This window comes from Ananas comosus, linkage group 23 (assembly GCF_001540865.1).
Source record: "Ananas comosus cultivar F153 linkage group 23, ASM154086v1, whole genome shotgun sequence".
Classification (NCBI taxonomy): domain Eukaryota; kingdom Viridiplantae; phylum Streptophyta; class Magnoliopsida; order Poales; family Bromeliaceae; genus Ananas; species Ananas comosus.
This window is the reverse complement of record NC_033643.1, coordinates 5,538,910-5,551,554: the sequence shown is the minus strand read 5'-3', so window position 1 is coordinate 5,551,554 and position 12,645 is coordinate 5,538,910. Positions and strand designations below refer to the sequence as shown.

General features: G+C 39.1%; 1 protein-coding gene across 1 annotated transcript; it reads right to left on the bottom strand.

Moving 5' to 3' along the window:
• LOC109728016 (protein argonaute 4B-like) lies at positions 2,326–12,369 on the bottom strand. The gene is made up of 23 exons (XM_020258274.1): positions 12,210–12,369; positions 9,947–10,200; positions 9,644–9,849; positions 9,320–9,544; positions 9,079–9,215; positions 8,853–8,950; positions 8,609–8,706; positions 8,222–8,396; positions 8,021–8,137; positions 7,796–7,903; positions 7,655–7,717; positions 7,457–7,570; positions 7,209–7,374; positions 7,023–7,135; positions 6,803–6,940; positions 6,568–6,695; positions 6,281–6,346; positions 5,689–5,752; positions 5,483–5,594; positions 5,297–5,370; positions 4,984–5,078; positions 4,862–4,893; positions 2,326–2,776 (listed from the first exon to the last, which is right to left on the bottom strand). Exons 2-23 carry the CDS (start codon positions 10,184–10,186, stop codon positions 2,601–2,603), a joined length of 2,745 nt encoding a protein of 914 aa, XP_020113863.1. The 5' UTR covers positions 10,187–10,200; positions 12,210–12,369; the 3' UTR covers positions 2,326–2,600.

Here is a 12,645-nt window from a genome sequence, read left to right as displayed (position 1 = left end):
GGCGACGCGGTGGACCTGCTCGAGGACGTCGCGGTGGTTCACGGCAGCGTCGCGGAGGAGCTCCACGAGCTGGTCCTTGGGGAAGGGCTCTAGGAGTAGGGCTTCTTGGTTGAGCGCGTCGTCCTCGTCGAAGGGTTCCTCCTTGGAGGGTTCTTCCATGGGCTCCTCGGGGTGCTCCTCGTTGAGGGCGTCGACGGGGGCTTCGGAGGTGGAATCCGCCACCGCCGCCTCCGCCTTCACCGAGAGCTTTCGCTTCTTCGCCATGGATGGCGCGGGGGCGAGAGAGAGAGAGAGAGAGAGAGAGAGAGAGAGTGGGGAAGGGGGGAGGGGGAGGTGCAGTGGGAGAGATTTGGGGGGATTTGGTCGGCTAGGGTTTCGGAGAAAGGAGGAGGAGCGAGGGGAGGGATATACGATTATATCCTACGGTGTACGGATCAAGCGTGACTGGCCCGGAAGTGATCCCGACCGTTCAAAGTTTGGACGGTTATGATTGCGTTTCACGCATCTGGTCGCCTCTTGGCGGTCCCAATAGGCAAAGAGAGAGAGTGTGGCGCTCTGTTTACTGCTTCTTATACTATTATATAAATATACTTATTAAATATAATATAATATAATATTTTTTATTTTACAGTTTCTTATGTGACAGTACATTACACTATTTTATAACTTATAATATTTATTAAATAATATAATTTTTTTTATTGTCGATAATTTGTGAAACGTTACGAGAAAGTTACAAATAGTGAGATGTTTTTATTTTTTAAATATAAAAAGAATAAAGAAGAAAAAAGATAAGGAAAGAAAAGAAAAAAAAAGAGTTTTTATTTCTATTTTTACATCTTCTTACATTCATTTCACTCTCTGCTTCCTCTCTAACCACTACCACAACCCTGCTACCGCGGCGTCGCTCGCACTTTGGAGCTGCGTGAGTGCCCGAATGGCCTCGAAGAGAGCCCGCGCCTTTCACCATTAGTTCTTTTCTCGCAGCGTTGTAGAACACAAGGCACCTCCACTACCCCACCTTCAGCAACTGCTCGCTCTCTCTTCCACACATTGTCGAGGTCGTAAATGTCGCAGCAGAGATGGTTGGCCATGGTGACAACCAGTGAAGACTTGGGACTGCAGCAGAGGTACTCGCGCTTCCGTGGGCGCCCTATGCGGCAGTAGAAATAGCTACCCTCAGCGAAAGTGGAGAGGTAGACGACAAACCATGATTTGAGGGAGGTCGATGGCTAGAGAGGCAGTGTGAAGGTGGCACATGCAGGACTACTACCGCAGTCCATGTTTCTTCAAGCAAAACACTGAGATGCTGTGAAGATATAAATTTCCTTGATTTCGTAATCAAAAAGGCGCTCGAGATGGTCAGCGGCAGCGGAGACATGTACAGAGTCACGGGCTCGGCAGGCAGGGAGAAAGACAGTATAAATGAAATTTACAGCCTTCGGAAGAGCCTTTACACAATTTGTATTTTGAACAGAGAATCTCAGTACAGTGGGGAGGTCCTTTCGAGCGCAATGACAAGAAGGCACTGCAAAATTGCAGTAAGTAGCGGCTGCCACGCCACAGGAACAAGCATTTGAGCATGACCTCAAATGGTTACAGGATAGGCACACGAACGCCCTATTTTGCACAGGTCACTGACCGAATCATAACTCCTCACATTACAATTCACTTACTAAGGCGGCAATACCTGTTCGAATATCTAACTGGCAAGTGAGCCAAAGAAATCTGGTGGGTGCAACATTCACCCATCTCCATGCTTTTTTTATTTATCATAAAACTTCCAACGGCTGCAAAACAGGGTTATAGTTATCAACCAAACAAAGAATAAAATCATTATTCAATCTATAGAACCCCCCTCATTAAAGGCATACAATGCTCTCCACTCATGGTACAAAAAATCACCAGCAAACAAAGATCATAAGCACAGAGATGCACAGTAATTGGAATAATCATTTATACAGGAGCCACTATTCAGTAAACCGGCAATAATAACCCCACAAAATAAAATATAGACCACAACGGGCTAAGAAGGCGAATAAGCATTCATAGTACACAACCAGCTGAAGCCATGCAACTCAAAAACGTAGCTAATACCAACAAGAACAAGCACAGTAAACATCGGCGAATGGCAACAATATTCCGCAACTAAAGGTAAACCACAACATCTGCCACTTATTTCGAGCCCAGTTTAATTTAGAAATTTTAATTTGCAGCCAACCATACCGTTTCCAAACAGAGAACTCAGCCGCTGTATCATCTACTGTAGATGTCATGATAAGTTCAGTAACATATGGTGTTATTCACCCTACAACTGAAGCAATATAGAACAACTGCACAAATTTCCCAACAAAAGCAACATATAGTCATGTTAAGAGAGATACTAAGAAATTGTCAATCAACCAGGTCAGGCTTCACAAAACAGAACAGCTAGTTCAAAACAAAACAATCCCAGGATCTGAGTCTAGAGACCATCCTAAGCAGGAGTATCACACCGGCAGTCATATATACAATAAAGTTAGCTGGGTGGTCAAACACCCCGTTAACCCCAAAAAACTAAATTGGCTCCGCATACAATATTAAGCAAACCAAAGCCAATCTCAGCAGAAGAACATGGAATTGCTCACTTTCTCGTGAAGCCGCGGCAGTTCCGGGACAGGAATGCTCCCGGCCGAGGTATGCCCTCCATGGCTCGAGGAAGTCTCAGACGAGTCGTCAAACTTCATAAACTGACCAACTTGCGTGGCAGCCAGATGTGCATAGCAGATTGGCGCAACTGAGAATTTAAACATTTCAGAAACTGAGGACATTGTAAGATCAATTTACATGTATTATATCCTCAAAGTCCATCGAAGAGTCAAAAAATGAACGGTCAAAAACAAATGACGACCTTCTGAAAATAGAGATTAGACTTTCTCAATTTACGATCAGAGTTATTAAACATTATCTAAATAATATAAAAAATTTTCTACCTAAAAATTCAACCAGTTTGGATTACTCTACATAGTTAAACAAGCAAACAGCTGATATAGGCCAATCAAAAACTGTCAATTTTGCAAACCTTTGATCACTATATATATAAATTTTAAATTTTATAAAATTTAGTTTCTAGATAATTTAAATGCTCTAGATCAACTTCAACGGTTTCGATCATCGATTTGGGATCTCCATCATCAAAAACGATTTGATAGGACGAAGGTCTCTATCCTCCTAAAAGGATAGCAGCTGGATTCTATATAGAGTTGAGCTAGAATACTATCGATAGCAAACGGGCTCCATTGCCACTTGCCACCCATTTGCTTTCGATGATAGAGCTTCCAAATCGACAATCGGTGCCGTTGAACATGATCTCTACCAGTTGAAGTGTTTAGAAATTAAATTTCAAATCTTTTCGACATCATTTGCCTAATGATCAAAGAGTTTCAAAATTTGTAATTTTACTGGTCAATATGAGGCGTTTTCTCGTTTAACGGCATAAAGATATCCAAATCAATTGATTTTTTGTTAGAAAATTTTTTAAACTATATAAAACAAGATCAATACTCTTGATCTTGATTACAAGACTCCTATCATCATTTTTTAAAGACATTCGTTTTCAGCCGTTCATTTTTGTGTCCACTCAATAGTTAAGAGAATAATATCAGAAATGTATGAAATTTGATTTCTAAACACTTTCAAGTGATATAGATTATGTTCAACGATGCCGATTGTCAATTTGGAGGCTCCATCATCGAAAACAAATGGGTGGCAATGGAATCCGTTTGCTATCGATAGTATTCTAGCTCAACTCTCTCTCTCTCTCTCTCTCTCTCTCTCTCTCTCTCTCTATATATATATAGAGAGAGAGAGAGAGAGTCCAGCTATGGTGCTTGTAAAAGCACCAAGCACTTGGTTGGTGCTTGTAAGTTTTTTACCGTTAGATCTACTCCTCGGATTATTTTCAACCATTAGATTATGCTATTCAACCAACCACCCACTCAACCCTAGGGGGCCCTCATCATCCTAACCGCATATCTCTTAATCCAATGGATAAAAATCTACAAGCACCAATAACTTGGTACTTTTAAAAGTATAGGAGCTCAATTCTATATATATATATAGAACTAAGCTGGAATACTATTAATAGCACCAAGCTATTGGTGCTATTAGTTTTTTAGCCCTTGGATTGAGAAATATGCGGTTAAGATGATATGATGTGGGCCCCCTAAGGTTGAGTGAGTGGTTGGTTGAATAGTACAATCTAACGGGTAAAAATAATCAAAGGGTTAAATCTAATGGTGGAAAACTCGATACCAAAGTCTTGGTGCTATCGATAGTATCCCAGCCGGACTATATATATATATATATATATATATATATATATATATATATATATTTCACTACAGAATCTGTATTTTCATATATGCTCCTCAACTGCTAAACGTCTCCAACATATACCCGCTGACAAAAATGCGCCTCCTGTTCAAAAGCTTTTTCTAACAGGTTTTAACTACCCTCCATGAATTCAATTACTTCCAACTAACAAAGTAATGAAAGCAACTAGCGCAAGTGAGCTGGATCCATCCATATATAGGATCAAAACAATGGCCTGTTTGGTCCTGCAGCATTAACAGCCGTTTCATCGCAATCCCTGGTACACTTCTCTGCAAAGCAAAAGGTGAAGCTCTGCGAAGCAAAAGGTGAAGCTTCAACTTTGAGCTCCTGCTTTTCGAGCAAATAGCTCATCTTAGCCCCATCACCGCAGCAAACCAACAAATATTAATCAAGTTGTGTTGACACAAGAAGCACTGCTAAAGACTTCAGACTACATAGAACAAAGTCAAATTAGCTTTAACCAGACGGTGAGAACAAATAAGCTTACCAACAGAGATAGCAGTGGTGCTCCTTTGGTAGCTGAAAGTTAGATAAATTATTATTAGTAAAATGGGTGGTTTCAGATCATAGCTGATCAAATAGACATGCCCACAACTTTCATTTACTTACACATAAGAGAGCGAGTGAACTAGCTCTTGAAGATCATCGGGAGAGAATCCTATCTCATCAAGAAGCACATGGTAGTGTGTGGGCCTAGTAGTACCCTATATCACCAGATGTATAAGAAAAGTATATCGAGTAGAAAATCGCAGGGAAATCTAAACTATACAAGTAGAACACCAATAAGCAAAAATAAGTACCAATAAGGCAGAGTAAGAAAACCATTACCGCATGATAAATTTCTAGTGGAGTTAAAAAGCATTTAATGTATTGAATACTAAAATACCCACAGGTAAAAGTAAATTCTATGCCAGGCACTTACTATCATCCCTGCATGCGAACACATGTAGAAGTCATAATTGCGTGGATGACAGACTTTACTGTCAACAACAGTGCCTGCACATGACAAAATAAACATCAAGTACCTCAGACAGATCGAACTAGCACATTTTCCTAGAGGAAAGGAAATTTAGGCTTATTTTGTATCTTCGAAATTTGAGAGGCTTACCAGGAGGGACATTATCAGGGGATCCATGTTGGAAAAATTTAGTATGGTGGTTTTTCTGTGCCACAATCAATGTGAATTTCGGTGACCACTGTTCATCCAGAAACTTGCATGCCTGCAACAATAATAAAGAATTTATATATAAACTAGTTTACCTCTATTAGAGTTCGAAAGGACATTCTTGAAAAGAAATGAAGAAAAATAAATACCTCGATGATTTGATCCAGCTCAATGTTTAGAACCTGATTGAATTGAGACTCACTTACTCCATCCCTACATCAAGGAATAGACAGGTGAAAGGCGAATTCTTAGTGAAAAGGGAAATACAGAGCCGCATCAAAGTCTGAACAAACACAAGATGCGAATATACAAAACAACAGAATAAAAAGAATGAAGACAGCCTTCCTTGAAATTCATTTATCAAAGCTTGCCAGGCCAGCAAATTAGCAAATTACGTTAGAAAGTTACAGCCATACAGGTCAAGAATGAAGTACAGCATAAAGCATCAGAGGGAATAAAATGGTCCCATCAGAGCATAATTTTGAGTATCTCATGAAGTACTTGCTCTCAACAGGTTGAACCCGCAACAATGTCATTGCAAGCCCAAATATGTTACCACGACTGCACGCAGCAATGTTCATTAACATTACTACATAAAGAATACAAAGAAAAGTGAACTTCCTGTGCTACCATAATTGTCAAGTATACTTTATTGAAATTTTTAGTATTATGTACAAAATAGACACAATTTTCTAAACCGTGAGAAGAAACGTCGACTGACAGAAACAGCCGGAAAAATACCTGAAAATAATAATTTGATCAGGCTTTCTTTTTCCTGAGCTGGTGTAGAAATCAACCAGCAGTTCCCTGAAGTGTGAATTCGAAATTAGTAAAGATAACCATCTGACACTGATGAGTGGAGCAGAAGATATATGAAATAACAAGCCATAAAGGGGAATCGACAGAGGAATAACCCTCATAAAAGAATTCAACTATCAGACTAAAAGCAAATTCTTGTCATATATACAGCAAATTCTTGTCATATATACAGTAAAGCAAAGAATCCAAAAAATGCAGAAAAGTTTGACCTCATTATTCCTTGATCATCATTTTCAGTAGGTCTAAATAAGGAGTCTATCATTTCCACCTTTGGCGACTGGGTTCGGACAGATGCCCTATACTTTGAAATGAGAGGCCACTGTCTAGAACTAACAACCTAACAATTTCCACCAAACAAACACAGGGACAAGGTCAGCTATATTTTTTTCAAAAAGAAAAAGAAAAAAAACCCAAGCACCCAACAAAGATGGAATTTATATTTACAGCAGCAATTGATGGCACATCAGATTGCCCTGGCTGTCCATGGGAAACATCCATCCCCAAGATAATTGTGGGCATCTTAGACACCAGAGGAATAGCAGGAGTATGCTCAACATGCAACAACGAGTTGATTCCACCCAGCTGTTCATAGCCATAAGAAAGCAATTTAAGATTTAAAACAAAAGGAAATTATAATTTGACAAAAAGCATATAAAAAATGGACCTTGGCATTAATCTTTAGGAGCACATTTGTAAGGTACTGATCATTGACTCTAGTTGGAGCAATGCATTGTGTGACAATTCCAAATTCAGCGAGGCATTTTCTCTTCCAAGGTCCTATCATTGAACATGGCCAGAAACTAAGAAAAGGATCATAAGAGTGGTGAAAGTGCAATTTCACAGAACAGACCATAAACATCACAGTTCTTCCGCTCAGGCAAAAGGCAGAGAAGGAAACGTGGTGCTCCTGGAAGCTTTGTCTTAATTTGTTGAAACATGTCTTCCACCCTAGCAGTGGGAGGAGCTCGCCTCAACTGAGGACTCTCTTCAAATACATCGAATGGTTGCTCAATGGACTAAAGAGTAGCAAAAAAATAGCAATGAATAAATACAGATTAAAAGGACACAAAGAGTAACAAGATAACAAGGATAACCTACAATTCCTTTCATATCTCCACATTTGATCAGATCTCGGACAAGAGACCTGATATCACAACGAGCCGAGAAATTGACCACAGCCCAGCGATCAACATTTGAGGGCTGAACCAGTTTCTGCAAAAAGGAAAACAGCGAATTTTCTTTTTTTATCATAATCAAAAAGTTATGGGATGAAGCAATAGAACAACAAAAAATGACCTTGTTGTTGAAGTTCCATCTCCCATTTCGTGGAAGAAAATCTTCACCGTTACCAACTTTCAGCTATTGGTCAAGAAAGTTTGTTAGCATTAACAAGGAATATAGTAATCATAACTGATAGTTTTTAATGTTGATGCTAACCTTTGGGGCTGGTAAAACACGGCCTTCCACTTGTGTAAAACTTGTAGCAATGGAAATACCGCAAGCCCGCAGCATTGGCTCAGAATCATAATTGCTGTGCTTTAAGGCCTACATAGAGGGCAAAAAAACGGAGACAACTAAGGACAAGCGAGGACACACAGACACACAAACAGACATACGCACACGCATGCGCGCACACGAATAGAGAGAAGAAGAGAGACTCACATCATTTAAAACCCTCATTCTCTCTTGAGGCTTCTGCCTCGATTTCTCCACCAGTGAGGCACGTTGAAGGTTAGATAAAGCCTTTGTGTATCTTTGCAGTGATACTAAATTGCATAACTGGGAAGTGAAAGAAGCATCAACAAATTTATAAGCATCGAAAACTAAAAATACTTCCACAAATAAATTAAAAAACAAACAGACCTCCATGGGAATGTACGTGGGGCGCTTTGGTTTTCCAACATTAATGCATGGCAGATCAGCCGAATACCTTAACTCAATATTCCGATGTTTAACAAAATACTCATAGACTGTTATTTCTGAAGTATGGAAATCTTCACCATTTCCATCCCTACCATTTCTCTGCTTTAATACAAACCTGATGAAACAATAATGACAGACAGACATTAGCTAACAACATACAAATTCAATCTACTCCATGAAATCGATAAATAAGGCATCAAAGATACAAAAGAACCATGAGTAATGTTGACTTCGATTTCTCCTGAATTCTCTTGGTGAGTAAATTTTAAACATTCATGGTAAGATAAAGGTTAAGTACACATCATATAAATTCAAAGAAATAATTACGTTTGCTCATTGCACGGCAGTTCACTCAAGCCAACAATCTTGTATTCAGTATTTTGTGGACTTGTCTTTATCCTCAGATTTTTCAGCATGCGCTTAGCCTGTACCACCACCAAATAGAACCATGTGAGGTCCTTTCTGGACATTAAAATAAATAAATTAACAACATCTACTAGTGTGATAATTACTAAATTTAAACAAAATATACTACCGTCCTTCCAAATTACGTTACAAAAGTTGTACTTACTTTAGCCCAGTCAATTTGATATGGAGTGTTAACATTTTGGTTCTGCAGAAGAAAGTCAATAACTGGACCTGGTTTAACAATCATAGTAGTTGAGACATCTGCACAGAGAAAAAAGACCACAAGATCAGCATTAGAAATACATGGCCAACAAACTGCGAGTCACTAGACGTAGCAAGCAATAACAACAGGAAACTATTAAACATTAACAAGAAGATTGCGACGATACCAATATTTAGTGAAAGGCCGCTTTGTGTGGTACGGAAGCTGGAGTGAAACCCTCGGCATCCCATGACACCCCCGCCCAAGTCAACAAAATTTGATGGGTTGTTATGGAAAAAGGACTGGCGGACAAGTAGACATCCCCTGCAGGCAAACACAAAATCAGAACATGGTTAGACAACTAAGTTAAAAAACACAGCTAGACAACTAAGTTAAAAAAAATTAAGACGCATCATTCCACAACATACTGTTTTGCCGAATGTTGTCGTAAGATAATATCAAGCACCCGTAACGCTTCTTGGGAGTTCTCCGAGTCATAGCCCTTCAAGGCTTGAGCTAAGGATTGCATAGGAATTTTAGCTGCAAAACTAAGCTCAACTTTAAAGGCCTTTGTCTGATAAGGCCGGCGAACACGCTTCCTGTCACTTTCTCCCGGGCTGTCATTTCCACCAGGACTTCCATTTCCAGCAGTTCTACATTGAGGAATTATATTAAAACAAAATTACAGAAAAAACTATACCATGCAGACAGCTAGAGAAAACCAAGAATATATTAGCAGGAATCCAAACTACCTGCCAGAGGAAATGTCCTCCAAAACAACAGTAAATTCATTGTTCACATGAGGCAGAGAGCCTAGTGTGAAAAGGCTTTTCTCACCATCATAGGCAAAGTCCTTATTCCCCAGTTCAGAGTCATAAGTCTGGCGTAGTTTGTCAATTACTCTTCTCCCTACTCCCTTTCCATCAACTGGGCGGTCATCTTCATACTTCAAGGAAACCTGTTTTTACCACAGGTTCAACCAGATTACTCACGATTTTGGCAACAGAAGGATAACCGAAGAATATGAAAGTATGATAGCAGAGAATTATGCATACACTGTAGTGATAAAAGTAGTCATCAGTGCTCCGGACGGAAACTTTAAAATGATTAGCATACAGAGGTATTTGCTGTCCTCGACGGGCAACACCTGGCCTCTGTGCTTGCACCCGTTTAGGCTTTGCTGCCTTTTTCGGCGGAGAACTTCTGTCCGAATCAGCTTTTGTTGGTACAACATTCGGAGGTATTGGAGGAGGAGGGGGGAGATCCTCTCCATCTACTCCATTGTGGGGCTCCATCTCCAAAATAACTACTGCAATATCATTACCCACAACATGAAACATTGTATCAGTTTAATACAGTTAAACGTTAACAAAAGATCCTTACAATGTAAAGTTTAATCTGCTGACACTCGAACAGGCTAATTCAAAGAAAGCGAACTTAGTAGACAGATAAAAGACATGTAAACAGCCAAAAAAAAACCTACCCAACCCTTGCAATCAATAAACTGTAAGCAAACCTATATTTTTCTACAGAAAATTCCCCCAAAAAAATGCTAAACGAACAAAGCTTGTACAACACAATAAGTGAAGAGCCAAAATCAGAGCATGCTGTCGTAGGATTCTGAAAACCAAAGTATTTAAAGGAAATTCTAGAAAATGTAAACGCGAAGATGCATGAGCTCTACCACTTATTACACGCAATGAGCATAAAACAGCAAGCATAAATTTAGTGATATTGAAACTCATAGCAAACAAAAATATATTACAGTCTAGCACGACGATACAAACTACATGCACAGAAAACACTAACTAATCATAATGAAGAAAAACATTAAAGATTCTGGTACTCACAACAAGAGCTAGTAAGCACACAAACATGAGAGAAACAACATACCAAATTTGCAGCAGAGACCAAGTACTCAGACAACTGTACATATCCACAAAATATGTTCCAAACCAAAAAATTTCCAAAAGGATCAAAAATTTAACTCCAGGGTTTTCAGAAATCACTTTTCAGAAACTTTCAGGAAAATTCATGAAGATTATGCCTTATCAATGAGATCATCCTTCACCGAATATAAAATCCTGCCACTACTACTTCAACCCCAAGGCCCTAGAACATCAATAAAAGGTACAAGAGGAACACGAGACAAAAGGAAGCACACAAACAAGTATAAACCCTAGATTCCATCCAAAAAGCAACTAAGGGACAAAAGCATGTAGAAAAGAGAAGATTCATTAAACAAACAAAAGAGAGCATAGTACAAGCAGCACAATTACATAGTCCAATCAACCAGTTACTGCCACTAAACCTAGACCAAAGCTGCTAGAAAAAAAAATAAAATAAAATAAAATAAAATAAACTCTACTGCAGCACAATGAAATACAGTGATGAAGCTTCAACTACTTAAATAATGAAATGCTACATAACTCTAATATGAATCAGCTTCTTCATATGAGCATTGGTGAAACAATAGCCACTCCAGCTCTAAATCACAGTGTAAAAACATTAATATTAGTTACCCAAGTGAAAAATAGCATCCACTGTAAGTCCCAAAATAAAGAAAACAAAAAAGCTCAAACAATGCACCAATATATACCCAAAAAAATTCAAAACTAACGGATCCACTAGGGTTCTTGGACGCAAAATTTCTGACAAAGACGAACACAAGTGTGTCACTAACAATAGTGTTCTTACGAAACAATGAAACTTGGAAATAAAAAAACACATGAACTTAGCGAAGAAAAAAAAAATACTAGGCAAATCTCTGATCATGAAGAAACCGACGCGAAGCGCAGGCATGTGAATCACAAACGATCAACACGTAAAACAGAGATCATAACCACATAGTACTTAGACAAATCCACAGAATATTCCCTAAGACACCAAAAATGACAAAAAAAATCCTCAAAAATAAGCAAAAAAAATCTTAGCTCCAGGGTAAAAATAAAACCGCATTTCATAGGTTCTAAGGAAAACTTCACGAATCAGGGGGGGTTTAAACGAAATTATGCTTTAGCTCTCAAAATCCCTTCAAAATCACACCAAAAAAACTCAAACCACACCTTAAACCCCCCATAAAACCCTCATCTACCACAAAAAACCTCCAAAATCGAACACGAGACCCAAAAAACACATAAAACCTCTACAGACCCTAGATTTCTTCGAGAACCAACTAAGTAACGGGCAAAAGCATGCAAAAACATAAAAAAGAAAACAGAAAACCTCTACACATTTCATCGTCGACGACGATAAAACACGTACAAACCCTAAAATCTCATCGCAGTTCACTGCAAAAGGGGATTCAAAAGATTTTACCCTAAATGGAACAAGACGAAGAGGATGTGGAGAGCGCCGACTCTCTCCGAATCGCCTTTTCGCTTCACCCCTCTCTCTCTCTCCTCCCCTCTCTCTCTCTCTCTTTACTCCTCTCCGAACTTCCTCTTCTAGTAGTCCTCTCACACGGTCACACCTCACGCCGTAGCGGAGGAGAATTAATTTACCCTAACCCCACGACTCCATAATCTTTCCTATGCGCCACCTCGTATCCACTGTTAAATTCCTTTGACACTGAATCCCCACCCTCTGTTTTACTTCCGGGGGAGAGATTTCTATATAACTTCCTGACCTTTAAGATAATTCCAAAATGACCCCTAATTTTCATCTTTACGCGTATAATTTTAAATAAACAAATTTATTTAAAAAAGTCCTGCTACGTTTTTGTTAATAAAATTTAAGAATATTTAGGAGAAGT

Excerpts from the sequence above, each read along its gene's own strand:
- LOC109728016 (XM_020258274.1), bottom strand. The coding sequence starts at position 10,186 with ATGGAGCCCCACAATGGAGTAGATGGAGAGGATCTCCCCCCTCCTCCT. Across the intron at positions 9,850-9,946 it reads ACTACTTTTATCACTACAGT|GTTTCCTTGAAGTATGAAGA; the intron begins GTATGCATAATT and ends TGGTAAAAACAG. Across the intron at positions 2,777-4,861 it reads CACCACTGCTATCTCTGTTG|TTGCGCCAATCTGCTATGCA; the intron begins GTAAGCTTATTT and ends TTAAATTCTCAG.